The sequence below is a fragment of the Boleophthalmus pectinirostris genome, unplaced genomic scaffold, assembly GCF_026225935.1.
Source record: "Boleophthalmus pectinirostris isolate CB_2022bp ecotype Guang Dong unplaced genomic scaffold, ASM2622593v1 HiC_scaffold_5, whole genome shotgun sequence".
Lineage (NCBI taxonomy): Eukaryota > Metazoa > Chordata > Actinopteri > Gobiiformes > Gobiidae > Boleophthalmus > Boleophthalmus pectinirostris.
This window is the reverse complement of record NW_026571404.1, coordinates 21,810,459-21,826,105: the sequence shown is the minus strand read 5'-3', so window position 1 is coordinate 21,826,105 and position 15,647 is coordinate 21,810,459. Positions and strand designations below refer to the sequence as shown.

The 15,647-nt window shown below is 39.0% G+C and overlaps 1 protein-coding gene across 1 annotated transcript; it reads right to left on the bottom strand.

Moving 5' to 3' along the window:
- Window positions 1-2,849: 2,849 nt before the first annotated feature.
- On the bottom strand, window positions 2,850-15,647 carry crtac1b (cartilage acidic protein 1b). Its single transcript, XM_020921374.1, has 14 exons — window positions 15,466-15,647; window positions 14,241-14,437; window positions 13,816-13,952; window positions 11,378-11,534; window positions 8,813-8,947; window positions 8,603-8,745; window positions 5,872-6,008; window positions 4,896-4,978; window positions 4,579-4,679; window positions 4,334-4,502; window positions 4,126-4,271; window positions 3,893-3,935; window positions 3,660-3,803; window positions 2,850-2,977 (listed from the first exon to the last, which is right to left on the bottom strand). Exons 1-14 carry the CDS (start codon window positions 15,645-15,647, stop codon window positions 2,850-2,852), a joined length of 1,902 nt encoding a protein of 633 aa, XP_020777033.1.

The following is a 15,647-nucleotide window of genomic DNA, read 5'->3' as shown; positions in this document are numbered from 1 at the left end:
TCATTGTGTAGTAAGAATGGGTGCATAATGTTATGTGAGTTCACAGTTACATGAGTGTGGCTTTAACTTAAAATACCTATTGATTTTTCATGTCAACATTTTTTTAATCTTTTTGCACATATGTAACATTTTGTGACATACAGATTTGGTGCATACATAAAGAACCTAAAACTGCTGATGTTTCCTAGACCCTGACCACCTTGGTCTTTGGTAAATGTATCTGATTTTCATGTAGTACAGTATAGTACCACAGCACCAAATTTACTAAAGATTCAAACCAATACATAAGATAATGCCCCATCCACAAGAGTGAACACTGAGTCACTGTAGCCATTGTACCCAGTAGTCATGGAAACTTTTATAAACATTTGTCCTCCAAAGCCCTGTGAGTTTTGGCATGGGCATGTGCTTAATTCAACCATAGGCTGATTGACACCCCATCTGTTATGTTTGTTACTTGATGTGTTCTGCATAAATGCTTTGTAATAAAAACATATTTTTCTTCTCATCTGAAATGGCAGTTCTTGAGTCCCTCTTCCGTTGTCCTCACTTGTTACACCACTGATCATTTCCATACTGTGCAAATATTTTCATAGCTCCATAACTGATCTTCTGTCATGTACAGTGTACCGAGGGACACTTCATGCTCTGGTCTGAGATCACACTCCTTTCATGCTGACCATTGTGTTTTCAATGACACTGTGCCCGTTTGCTGTCACTGTACATCCCTGTAATTATTACTTCTACTTGTGTTTTTGTAGTTAGTCATGTTCCATGGTTCCAGTTTGTGTAACGTTCTGTTTCTAATTCATTCCACAAATATACAGCTTAATTGTAGGAATGTCTGAAGTGGTTGAGAAGAGTAATCCATCACAACATTGTTTTCTTTTATTTTGTCAAACACTACTCCACTCTTTAAGTTCCACTGTTTCTGCTTACAAAGTAAATGCATATTTGCGCTGTGCATTGTACAGTCCTTGATTCAAGTGGACAACAGGGTAAAATACAATGTATATTGAATGTAAATTCAATATGCACAACAAGTATGTGAAAGTAAATGGTGTAAACAATTGAAATTATTCTGGGCCTCAATAGACCGACTGTAAAAGTACCAAGATCAGATCTTAAATGATCTTGTTTTACTTTTCATTACAGGCAGAGGGCAGTGTGAATAGTCACACTGCAGTGTGTGCTTTTGTTCCTTTTTTCCATAAAAGTCATCAAATAATGAATAATTGCTTCAGTAAATACTTTTGAGCATGATTAAGTGTCAGGTACACCATCAGCGAGCAGTTCATTTCAAAGTTGTTATTGTTCATGCAATTGATTTTACCACAGACCACAGACATACTGGATCAGTATTCAAATTGTGCAAAATACCTCAATATAAATGTTGACAGATGAAAACATGAATCTACTTTGTGAATTTAAGCCAGTTGTACCCAAGAGAACTGATTCTTTGGCTTACTCAGAAGGCATATCAACACCGTGAATACAATTCCAAAGATCTTAAGTGTAAAAATGAATACATCCACCCATGTTTGTTTTGTTTCATGCACTGAGACAGTTTTTTTACTGAAAGTCCTCAGACATGAATCATTTCTGAATCTCAGATGAAATGGTCTCTATTTACAGGTGGGATTTGTGCTTAGCGCCCGTTGTGAGCTCGCAGGGACCGTCATCAAGGGGAGACTGAAAACAATGTCTATGTATTGCACGGAATGTGTGAGTTTTTTTGTCTAAAATATTTATTTTTCTCATATTGAAATAGTATAAATAAAGACTTCATGGATTAGGACAGTTAACTTCTCACCTCTATTAAAACTGCATTCATAGCTTATGCAGAACAATATGGTTTAGAACCATGTAGTGTCCAACCTTAACATTATAATTAACAATTTAATCTCTTTAAATGCTTTCACTTTCATTGTGCCATTGTGCTTTACCAAAAACAATACAAATTTGTGTCATATTTTCTCACAATTGTGCTCCTTTTCAATTAAGGTAAATATTTATTTTAAAAATATAGCAATACTTTATATTCTTAAAATACTCCTAGCGATGCATCGACACCAATAATCAATATCATTATGTTGGTTATGTTTAATCTTTTTATTTGTGGTTTGATGTTTTTTTCAGTTCCTACGTAGTATTGATTAATATCAGGTATGAACAAATACCAAAAGCCAAAGTATTCCGAATTGGATAAGCTGGTTCACTGCCTTAATATATCCTTAAATTTGTGTTGTGTTGGCCTGTTGTATTATTACTACCATTAACAATTGCTTTATGTTTGATGATTAACAACAGTAATAATGATATTTCACCAACAGCAAATAAATAAAAAAAAAAATAAATAAAATTCTGCCCTATCCCTTTATTAATCACATTTTTTTCAATAGTGACAGTCCTGCCTCTGTTTGTGCAAGTGTAGTTTTGATGCGGGACACTGTATGTACACACATTCACAGAATCACACTAAAAGCACCGTGTTCCTCAGGCTCGCAGTGCAGAGCTCGTACCAGACTAACGTAGTGAGGATGTGTGGAAAGGTGAAGACAGGCCTCTCTTGAGTCAGTGCATGTCTCTGGGGCTCTAGTTCATGCTCCTCTCAGACGCTTGCTCCAAAAGACCAGCTGACCACTTAAGAACAGCAGCCATGGCAGAGTCCACACCCTGTAGCTTCCAGCGGGCACTCCTTTTTGGTACAGCTCAGTCCAGATGACATGAGAGATGCACATATAAGGTATCCAGAAAGAAGGTGTAATGGATGAAGAAGTAGTTTCAGTTTTTTCTCAGTTCATGTACTTCCCCAGTTAGTAGAAGTGACAGAAAAACATTAGCAGCAGCTACAGAAATCCAGACAGGAGGTGATGAGAGAGGAGCGGTAAAGATGGCAGATACAGCAACCACACAGAAGAGCCTGGCCACTTGCTTTGTCCAGATGACCGTGTCCCTCCGAAGTAAGCCACCTTTGCTGAATAATAAAAATACAAAGTTATCCCACTGCATATCTTTAAAGGGTTCATATTACACTATTTTCTGATCTATGTTTTAATGTTGTTTCCTCATCAAAAAATTCTTCTTGCAAACTAAAAACTCTCCACCTTGTGATGTCATGTGGTTATACAGGAAGTGCTCCACTGTGTTTTTAAACTCTATACACCTTCACTAGAATCATAAGGATCCCTTCTTCCCTGGATTTGACAATCTAACTTAAAGTAAAAGGGAGCTGTAAACATGAAAACTACCACTACATGACATCACAATGTGGAAGAGAGAATTTTGAGCTTTGGTGATTTAGACAGACTAATAATAAAGGGTTACTCAAACATGTGCGAATGAAACAAAACACAACTCCAGGTATGTTTTGAGGAGGTAACAACATTATAACATGGCTAAAAGCTCGCAATAGTCAATTTTGCATAATATAGGACCTTTAAAGCAAAGATACAGCTACTGAAAACTCTCTATGACAAGGAATTAGTCATGCAGGACAGTGGAGTAGCAGAGGGACACACAGAGGAATGTTAGCACCTCCAAAGCCTTTCCTCCAACCCTCTGTAATTAAGGCAGCTTAGTGAATTTCTCTCATTGTCAGTGTTCTCTCCGTTCTCCTGATCTTTGTAATCCAGCTAAGCTCAAGCCAGCCCACTCACCCACACAGGCCGAGCCATCATCGTTGGGCTCAAAGCCTTGATTACATCTCTTCTTGGCGCGGCACTTATAGCTGCCATAGGTGTTGGTGCAGATAGGGCGGTCAGGGGGGCACACAGAGGGGAACTGGGTACACTCATCTTTATCTGAGGGAGGGGAGGTTGACAAAACATCTTTAAACATTTACATATGCACACACAAGTTTCACTTATAAAATCTTGTCCTCTGTACTCACCTGTGCATCTCCCATACTCATTCAAGGCAAAACCATGACCACACTGCAAAACATGCTCAGATGTTAGTTGTGAGTGTTAAATAATTTAAGATAACTCAGAATCAAAAACTATTCTTGTTTCTATTAAAAATGACAAGTCTATCTCTAGTCTGTATTTTAATACATACACCATGTAATCTTTATGCCGGAAAACACCCATCTTTTCTATAAATCTTTAGGTAATTTCTGTGTACCTCTATTTCCACCGGTGTAGTGACTTCCTCCTCATCTCTGGGATAGTGAATTTCCAGCACTGAATTGATCTCTGAAGTCTCTAGGGGTCTGGCCACTGATCGACCATCAGGCCAGTACACCTCAACATTAGTGGCAACATCCTTACCTGGCAGCACATACACATTTTTTTTGTTTGTACAGGATTGTTTGTTGTTGAATATCTCTTACCAAGGCCAAAGTGTGCTACAGGCTCCATTTCACACAGATAGCCTGAGCCTCCATCTATGATGCGAGTGTGTGGGCCTGTCTTTTTAGTGTACACCACCACTTTAGCTCCTCTGGCAAAAGCACCAAATTTGGTCCGAGGAATGACCCGCAGCCATGAGTTTGTGGCTCCCTAAAACACAGTAATAATATGTTGAATGCTATGAATGATTTCATTATACAAGTGGATAATTGTCCTGAGGGCTCACATGGTTGACTTTGTAGATGGAGAGTGGCTGAGCGGCACTTTCTCCATGAGACACGAGCAGCTCCAGGCGCCCATCGCCGTCCAAGTCTGTGGCCACAGCTCCTGAGATCCATCAGAGTAATGAAGCAAGTAAACACCACAGCAGTATCACATTAACTGTCAGCATGTGCAAAATATGAACTTAATGTTTCCCAAGACTTACAACTAATAATGTAATTTGTCTTTTCTCTAACACAAAAAGCCACATTTTACAAGTGAATCTCTGGCGCCATCTAATGCTCATTTAACAGAATAGTAACAGAGGGACGTGTTACTTACCAGTGCCTCTTCCCTGAGGCTCAGCAGCCTCTCCAATGTTCAGCTCTTCAATCTGAGGGTCCCCATGCTCTCTCCTGCTAACCCTGTCAAATAACTCTATTATATTGATATTCTGACTTGGCCTTTATGCCAGCGTTATAATGTATATAAAAAATATGAAATTAAAAACAGTCACACTGCAGCAGTCTCTCTGCAGCAGTTGCTTTTAAAACACATTGAGCGGCAAACAACTTAAACAGTCAGAAGGCAATACTGCAGATGGACACCAAACTTTACTCAAGTTATAATTTTATTTTACAGTGTGCAAATGTGCTGATCATGTCCGTTGAAGCTCTCAGCTCAGCTAAATATTGATCAGCCCTATCGAATTAATTAGCTGGGGCACAATAGTTTGAGCCTTTCCCCAGTGCCAGAGCAGAATAAATGAGCTGATTCATCTTGGGACTGGACAATGGTGGAGCAGTGGGCTGTGCAGCTGACCCCTGTCCCCTCTACTGATCTGCAGCAAGAGGTTTCACTGACTAACTACTAACAACATCTCTGACACAGCTCTGAATTGACCCAGCAGCTCATGGCAGAATCATCATGAGACAGGCATCATGTTTATTAAAAACCACCCAATCAGATTTAATTCAAACTGTTTGGGTTTATTTTGCTAACAATTGATATGTATCAAATATTGCGCTTAGGCACCTGAGTTCATTAATATTATCTAGAGAGGAAGTCACACCATGAGCCAAAAAGAGCCCTAAAAGTGCCTTAATGAAAGATTCATTCATGTGGAGAGAGGAGGCGGGGTGCCAGACGTGATAAGTATCCTTGGCTCCGATTTTTAAATTCACCTCAGCTTCTGAGCACAGTATTAGAATATTAATTTAAGACACAAGACTAGTACATTAAGCTCCTCATCAAAGTGCTATTAAAACTTACAGAAGTAGTAAACCTCCACTTTTTGTGTGTGTGTATGTGTGTGTACCTGAAGAGTCTGTTGGCAGAGGGCCCTCTATAGGCAATGTTATTGAAGAAAACCTCCAACTCGTTATCATTGTCGAAGTCTGCTACAATAACAGTGCGGACTGGGGACGGCATAGAGAACTTCTGGGATGCAATGTCCTGAAACAAAAGAGTAGAGTTGATTATATCTGCGGAAACTACACACAGTTGTACATTATGTTCACATGAAGAAAAACAGGCCAGATGAGACATAACTACTGAATGGGTTTAGTGCACCTGTCTTACATCCATTCTGCTGGTGAATACTTCAAATTGAAAGAACAACATTATTGCCTTAACACAAATACTGGGGATAAACGTTGCATAATCCTTCATGACTTGTTTGTATTGGACTTCCATTCTCAACCATGATTTAACATATGATGCCAATACTATTGATTTAACTCATATGTAGGTCAGCCAAGCTGTCGTCATCATCTTTCAGTGTCCACCCTTCAAGAGAATCAATAAATAGCATGTTTATTACAGATTAAAACAAAATAATGTCATAATAAAATCATTAAAAGTTAACCAAGACCTTAAGACCCAAAAAAGTCTTCTCAGCAGGAGTTTTTTTTTTTTTTTTTTTTCTGGAAAAGTATCGGATGTGCGCACGCTTCAGTGATGCAGTGATAAGTCGTGGAAGAGTTATAGAGCGGCCCTTCACTCCCTTCACTATTTACTCCCTGTTTTAATTATAAGGCTCATAAAGCTGCAAGAGGGGCAGCCCACACTGACCTTCTGCTGTTCAGGTGAAGGAGAGGGGACAACCCACTCACACCACCAAGGACCCACGGACATACTTTTACCATAACTGCATCAGAATATAGACAAACGTGTATCTATGAAATAATTATACTTTCTCTGATCTTAATAGCTTTTTATAAGCATATGATCCTATGTAAAGTAAAAAAAAAAACTAATGAAAACTACAAATTAAAGTAAAGAGTATTAGTACAGCCTATAATTTCAATAAACCTATTAAAAATTACTTGAAAAAGTCAAAAGCCAATGCATTTTAACACATTCCTAATGTATTGTTTTAAATATTGTCTAAATATTGTTATTAAGAAAAAATATGTAGATATTAATTTAGGTCAATATCGCCCACCTCTACTCCTATGGTTATTTCCCATTTTGTTGCTGTTGGTAACAAACAACCCAGCATGGTGGCTATATTTTACATGTGGGAGTATCTTGACTGTTGTGTGTTAAACCTCTGTGAAGAAAACCTCAGCAGTGGATTTTAATTAAAGCACAAAGAGGCCTAATCTGCACTTTCCACCATACAGGCAAGCTGCTGTTTCAGCCCAATTTAATTAGCGGTTTACTGGAGTGATACAACAGCTTCATTATGCATGCCAAAAGGTCAACATGGTCAGTGGGGGTGTCAGCTTGTGTGTGGGGTCTTAAATATGTGGCATGCTTGTGACTTAACAGTTAAAAAGACATCAGATAGCTAATTCAATTTGTCTTGTGTGCGTGTGTGTATTGGCGGACATGTCACACTGATGGAATAGTCTCAGGGCTAAGCAGCGCACATTAACCCCTAATGTGACCCTCATAAACATGTCACAGTTGACGTTTATCTCTTGGTTTTAAAAAATGTGGTTGCAGATCTCTGCAAATAGATCACAGAGAGGGTAAAATGTACACAAACGATTTTCCTTACACTTTGAGAAGTGCATAAACTGCTTGACACTGTATGGAAGTAGCTATCTTGAAAAATGTTGACAAAGTACTTTTCATTGGTGTTTAAATGCCACTTGGTCACAAACTGATACTAATTCACTACTGACATCCACGAGGGCTGATAATGGTGATGAAAGCTCTGAGGTGAAATTTGCAGTCTTTGAGCGGCCTGTAAACTCCCATTGATTAGTGTCACACCAGAGCACAAAACAAAAGTGAAACTCTCTCCTTTACTCCAGAGGCAGACAGTGATGTATTCAGCAGACAGTCAATGATCAGCAAAGGCCAGACTACCAGCTACTACTACCATACTGTTTATATGAATGAGCTTCAATTACACTTCATTACTATTAAGAAAACAATAATACTGCTGCATTTAGGACTGGGAAACGTGTCAAAAACATAATCACATTTTTTCATTGTATTCATCAATACCTTTTTGTATTCATTTCCTGTACATAAAGAAGACAGGCATTTAATCGGTGCCATTTTACACAAATAAATTGTCCAATTTCTTTCTCTGTCTGCCCCCTGCTCCAAACCAACTGCTTTTACTAATAGAGGATTGACTGTAGACTTCTCTTCAAAAAGCCCCAACAATATCTTTGACAATTAGAATTGATTGAATCTCAATCTTGATTAAAATTTGAATAATTGCACAGCCCGATTTCTACACAATTGCTTTTCCACACAGCTTTAATAAACTGTAGAAGTGCAAACAAGATTTTTGTAACTCTATAGCACATATCCAGACCAAAGATGAGTACAGCAGTGAAAAGACAAGAAAAACATACATTTGTAATAGTAAAACATGACAATTAAAATTCTAATATTTGATGTGGCATAACTTTAGCAATACAGCCTCACTCTTCAGACACCATCAACAATGTATAGGTAAGATATTTTTTTAAATTCATTTCACTTTCACTATTAGATTCAGGGCACCTGACATGACATTGTGTACACTGGGTTTAGACAAACCTGATATAAACTAACACTGTTTGATGTATCTGTATTCTCACCTTAAACTTCTGTTTTCGGTTGTTCAGCTGCATGAACAAGCGATGGGGGCCATTCCAATTTCCATAGACGATGTCTGTCTTTCCATCTCGGTTGAAGTCAGCGAGTGCCACCCCTCTGCCGTGTTGGATTGGGTCCTCCACTCCTTCAGAAATCAGATTATTTATTATCCAGGTAGTTTATGTTTAGTGGGATTCAAATTTTCCTCTTACCGGCCTGCTGTGCCACATCAGTGAACGTGCCATCTCCATTGTTTCTGAACAGGAAGTTGGGCCCATACTCATTGTCACAGAAGACGTCTGACAGGGTCTGACTCACAATGGGCCCTACCACCACTCCTCGCCCTCCTGCACAAGCACATAAAGCGGCCATACAAATGAAACCAGTGTACACAAATTTTGGACAAATAAAGCTCAGATAATCGACAAAAGAAGAAAACTGTCTTAGTGAAAAACTGCACAGAAAAAGATCATTATAGACTTTCCGAGCCATTTGCTGTGAGCTGGGCCAGGGGCTTTGTGCTGACGCAGACACTGATTCTGATGGAGCTCACACACAAACACACACATTATGGTCACACAATAAGCACACACAGAAGAAATAGCATGTTTTGTATTAACCAAAACTTTATCAGATGTGCTCAGTCTGCTCAGTAAAACCCGTGTGACATTGTGCAAAGTGAAGAGTGGTGTGAAGTGTCTCTGGTCTGATTATAGAGGGCCTTGATTGTTCCACTTTGCAGAGTTCTGATGTACAGGCCTGTCCCAGCTGCTGGACAAATCTCCCTGTGTCTAGGCCTGTCACTATAACCGACTTATCATTTAATATATGAAAGTTGGATCAATATATTATGAGGCGCTTTATATATTCTATCAAATTCATTGCAAAAGTTGAGACATTTTTGCCATTTTTAAGTAATAATGTAAGATTTGAGGTGTAGAAGGTTGAATTTATTTGATTTGATTCATTTTTATTTCGAATTTGTGCCAAGAGAGAAACAATAATCATGTACATACTACACATACACTGTAAACAATAGAAAAGCACATTTCTCGAAAAGAAGTGGGAAGAAGAAAAAAACGTATATTAACTCACCCCTATTAATTCAAAACTTATGTGGCTGCTGTACATTGGTGACAAAACTTTACAAATATTTATATATAGCAAAATAAATGACATACTATGCATACTACTATGTCATACCGGCTTGTAAAAGCCTGACCCGTCAGATCTCAGAAGCTAACCAGGCTGGGCCTGGGTAGTACTTGGATGGGAGACCACTGGGAATTCCAGGTGCCACAGTGGGGCACCAGTGGAAAAAAACTGTCATTGTGTCCTTAGGCAAGACACTTCACCCACATTGCCTAGTATGAAAGTGGTGTGAGCTTGAGTGATGGAGGTGGTCAGAGGGGCCGATGGCGCAGATTGGCAGCCTCGCTTCCGTCAGTCTGCCCCAGGGCAGCTGTGGCTACAATAGTAGCTTACCACCACTGAGTATGGAGGGACTGAATAATGAACTGTAAAGTGCTTTGGGTATCTTGAAAGGCACTATATAAATGCTATCAATCAATAAATATAATTTTAACCCACTTTCTTGCTTTTTTTCTTGTATTGTACTGTATTATGGTCATACAAACTAATAATAATGATAAAGAATGATTAATAACTTAAATCACTAATTATTAGTTCATTCTATCATTTATTTGTTGGTGCTCGTGCTTTTTAGTGATACAATACATTTAAAAATCAGTTTACTGAGATTATCCTGCTTTGTTTTACTGGCATAAAATACTTTCAATATTACAATTTGATGCAATATTTCTCTATAGCCATATATTGTGCTTCAACATTTGTTATCATGACAGGCCTACCTGTGTCATGTACTACTGTCCTAGGTGCAAGCTCCAGGTGTATTCTTCTCATACACATTCCTCACTGTCCCTTTGCTCTGATTAACAGCAGTTTGATGACAAAGCTCCATAAATCCGTGCGAGCTCTGGCCGGAGCGCTCTGTCCCTGGTGTCTTCATTCAGATAATAATATTACACATTCAGAGCCGTTACTGCCTCAAGTTTCAATGGAAATCAAGGTCAAACACTTTTCAAGTGTCACACAGGAGATTATGACAATGGTGTTGAAGCAACAAATCACATTTAAAAAATCTGCTTGTCATTCTTTGTCCATCTTTTTTTCCAAAGAACTTTACTTCAGCTGTGAAGGAGGGTCGCCCTTTAACTCATTTATCACAGTTTACTGATAGTTCATACTTTACTGCATTAGTATAAAAGCATTTATTCATGCACTAATTATGAATATTTTATTTCAGAGTTCCTTAAAATATATTTACGAATCACTTTATAAATTGAGAGAAAAAAGTGTGGAAAAACTCTTGGCTGTATTTGATTTCACAGCTCCAAATGTAATGTATGAATGCAGTAGGCCACAGTGCTGCAGAGCTGTGCCATATACTTATCTCCATACATTAAAGCTTATGGGAGGGTAGACTGTGTGATAGATGCCTCCTCTGGGCTGTTGAGCTGATCTATGTAAGAGTCGCCCTTTCCCTTCACTCACCTGTGACTTTGACTGTAGTAAACAGCTGACAGGGCCAAAACCTGCCAACATTTCTTTCAACCATCTTCATACTATTATACTTTTATTATCGCTAATCTAAGAAGACCCATATTTCACCCTCCTCCTCCTCCGCTGAAACCACTGCATGCTGAGAGCAATTTAAAGACTGTGTCAAATTGTGTGTATTAGACAATATGATGTACCTGTTAGCTTGTTGACTCCTGCCTGCTCCGCCACATTGGTGAGGGCGATGACTCCTTGAGACAAGTCACTGGCAAACTCATCCATCTCAATGAGTGCGTGAGGACCCACATTCCCACTGGCGTAGTTTGCTATGTAGATGGCATACCGACCAGTGCCCTATAAAGAGAACACAATTTTCACACATTTAAATTCCTAAAACTAGAAGAGTTGATATATTGAAAAAAGATATATACAGAAAAGGCTATGCCAGATTTTAATATTGACTATAGTTTTTTTTACCATTCTTAAACTATAAAAAGTCTAAAAAAGAATTCAATATATTATTAATTCATATAGTAGAAATAAGAAAATAAATCAAACTTGCAATGTAATATTCCAAACATAGGTATGGAATGAACCTCAATCACAAATAGGGCTGCAAGATTAATAACAAAAGAAACAAAACCATAAACTGAATGGACACAATTAGCAAATTGCAAAGGCTGCAGTTTATGAATTACCATAATTTCCTTTGCAAACAACAGCATAAAACCTGCTAACCCTGTAATTTACAACTGTATAAACATGTTCTGATAAGTTTGTCTCTTCATAATTCAGTGTTTTTGTCAATTTGTCTGGACGCAGTTATATTGTATACTTTTAAAAGAATTTCATAATTATAGTATAAATAACAAATCTAGAGCTTGACAAAATGTATAAATGTGCTTTAGTTGTCATACTATCACCTGACTCTGGATAATCCAAAGAATATACTGACCACCCTTTACTGTTTTAGTCATACATATTTTTTCATGTATTTCAATCTGCTTTTCTCAACTATGCTTAGCTTCAGGAACACACAAGTTATTTAACACACTGTATTTAATTTGAATGGCCAAAGTTAGCACTTAAATAATTTAAACCATTGCTAATACCTTCCCAAGCGCCTTTGCGTTGCCTTGATCAGTTCTTATGCTCCTTACCCCCTTTCACCCCGCCCCTCTCTCGCCCCTCCTCAGCCTGCCTCCCTTTGGAGATTAATTTCACACTCCATTATCAGTCAGAGTCCCTGCAGACACAAACTCACAGACGGAACCGCACTAATAGACTACATACTCGCTTTCAATGAGCTTTCCTACCGAGGGCCCAACATATTTCAATCAATACAAACATGCACATATGCAAACACAGCCCATCACATTTGTGTTAACCTTAGAATACTTTTACGGGACGAGGAACTGAAATGAACACAGTCTAAATGTCAGTTGTGCTAGGACCCGCTGTGGTTGTGTTGTCACACCCTCTCACACTTGCCCCCTGAGGTGGACTCAATGAAAGAATGAAGTACAATGAAAGACTGGGAGGCCACTGGCAGTTACTTAACAAACTTAAAAGTCAATGATTTTTCAATAAGTCTGCACCCAAGGCGAGTTTATGTCACACCAGTTGACATGGGAATAGGTGACTGGGAAAGTACATGGGTGCAGTGGAAGCACCCTTTGCCACAGTAAGTTATAAGGTTTTCAGTTAAAGCTATTTCATTTAGTCAGTGTCCCTTTCCTATAGTCCTTTACTTAAAGTGCACAATCCATCAGTTAAATGTGTGACCTCTCAATATGTCACCTACATCAGTTTGTGTAAGACTAATGATATGAGCTCGCTTCCAAGGAGACCCAGAGGCACTAGAGCTGTCAGAAGACTAACTTTCACTTATTCAAATGATAACACATAAACATACTATTTTTATATATAAAAACAAATGCAGATTTGAACAGTTCACCGCACATTGAATTTTAAAGTGTGTAATAAATGTCTTGTTTAGCTTGAGGGAGGCATGCTCAGTGAAAGAACACACATCGTGGCTCTGGCTTCCTCTAAACACATTATGCTATTAAAACTAGATATCTTTCCCATCACTCCAGCAGCCTATCAGTGCTCACTGAGATGGGACTGTGGTTAAAAAATCTATTGTAATCCCTCTGTTCTTCAGCTGACTATCACATCCTTTATCCCTGATTACAAGTGGAAACCCAACATGTGTGTGTGTGTTTGTGAGTTTGTGTGTGGGTAAGATAAAAAACAAAAAACAGAAGGTGCATGAAGGCAGTGAGAGAGAACGAGCCCGAGAAAAACTGAAGAAAAAGTGAATAAGAGGAAATAGTGGAGGCAGAACACAGCAGTTTGCAGTCATCACTCCTCCCTGTACAATGTTCCATAAAACAAACGAGCCCTGGCTTCTGTAATTACACTGGTGCGATGGACAGAAAAGAGAAAATGGCACAACATTCCACCAAATGAACTGTCATAGCACATGCTGAGAGGGGCGGCGTAGGCAGAGCATGAGTTATCACTGGTAAACAAACAGAAGCAGCCATGCATGTGCACACAAGACACTCTGGGGAGTTTGGTCCGCTTGTATAGAATCTACATCCTCATTGTGTTAGTGCGAGGCGTGTACCTTTCTGTCCACACAGGCCACTGAGCGCCCGGCCATACGGTTGGCTACGTCTCTGTGCAGGTTTATGTCGTCATTCAGCAGATCCTCAAAGCGACCATTACGAAACTTAAACAGCTTGTCTGAGTATGTAGTCCGACCTTCGTGTGAAAAGATGCAGGGTTCAGACAAGGCAAAGATTGTAAGAGGATAGAAGACATATTATACAACAGGAGGAAAAGGCCAGTGAGGCTGATAGTGAGGAATGTGAGTGTAGTTTAGTAAAAAATGATAAAAGGTGAGGAGATGCAGCGCTGTGGCTTTCAGATTGATTAATAGTCGCTCACAGCTTATCTGTTATCTAAAGACGAGCACGATGAGATAAGGTTCATATGTGCATAATGATCCACACTCTGTCTCGCTGTGAGTGTAGACTGTATATACTGTACCTGCAAAGGCATTGTTGGTGTTGAGGACGTAAATCTCCTCCCTGCCATCGCCGTCTATATCACAAGCTGTCACCCCGATGGCGTTGCCCGGACGGTCTCTCAGCGCGTAAAACGGCGAGCTGCAGTTGTCCACCGCAATGTTGATAAGTCTCTTCTTCAGCCTGTCGTACTTCAGGACCAGGTTTGGGCCATTGTAACTGTAAACAAACAATCGATTTATTTTATTTATTTGTTAATTATTAATGAGACAATGCATGTAAATAAATATTTCTGTAAATTTGCCAGTATTAACTATACAGCAAGTTTCCGACATTGATCCCTGGGTAAGGAGTAAAATGCCAGCAAAAAACTATAAGTTTAGTGAAAAGTTATAGTTTTGTTAGCTGCTCTCTAATGAGGATACTAGCTTCCTCCTTCATTTCCAATGCTGAAAAGGCTCTGATTAATGTATTGACTGCCAGGCATTTAGGCATTGATTAAAGAAAACATAATGCAGTAAATAAGACTACTAAAACTGTCCTTTTTAATCAGTTGTTTGTTATATTGTTACAATTAATTCCAACCCATTACAAAATAGATGAAATCTCTTATTTTATACAGGCCAAGAAATTAGCATGAATTAAAACATATTTGGCATATACACACTGTATTGTTGTCCTTCTATGGCTATGTACCTTCTTTAAGTTTTAAAAATGTGTCACAACTGAAGGTCGCTGGAGTTAAGGATTGCAAACTAAAACAATTCTCCCTTAAAACAGTTTGAACTGCCATTAAATCAGACTCTATGGATTTTGTGCGGCCCTCCCACGCCCAGGATACCTGCTGAATTGGATGTCTTGGCTAAATGACATTTATTAAGCAGGGTCATTTTGAACCATCTATATTCTGTTAAGCGTTGAGGAACTCATTTCTGCTTGACTGGATAAAAGCAGGGCTTGCCAAACTGTTCCCATCAATGGCCTTCATCCAATCAAATCCATTTTCATCAGCTGAGTGAGCCCCGGGCCACTTGGAAGTTACCATCTCTTTTTTGCCTTTGTCTCAACCTTTAGCTCTCTACACAGCAGTAATTTTATCTGTGAGTTCACTCGGGAACAATCATCTCTTTCTTCAATCGTATCAAACTGCTCATAACAAAGACTAGACTAAAATAAGTAAGAGGTCATTACATTTTTATAGTCTATTTTTTGTAATGTAATGTAACTTTAGTTGGTTTAACCCTTACCCTGCCACAAACACCTCCAGGTCCCCATCTCCGTCCACATCGGTCACAGCCACCCCATAGTTGAGCTGGGATGGGTTGTTGTCATAGTCCGGAGGGAGGATGCTCCTGGTTATGGCTGAAAACATGGGCTCAGATCTCTGCGCATTAACCTCAGGCAAAAAGAGAAGCAGCCACAACCACAT

Bases quoted from the DNA above. Each gene is read 5' to 3' on its own strand.
- crtac1b (XM_020921374.1), bottom strand. From the start codon at position 15,647: ATGTGGTTGTGGCTGCTTCTCTTTTTGCCTGAGGTTAATGCGCAGAGA. The intron at 11,535-13,815 runs GTACACGCCTCG...TTCTCTTTATAG, and splicing joins TGGCCTGTGTGGACAGAAAG to GGCACTGGTCGGTATGCCAT. The intron at 8,746-8,812 runs GTAAGAGGAAAA...TGATTTCTGAAG, and splicing joins TGATGTGGCACAGCAGGCCG to GAGTGGAGGACCCAATCCAA.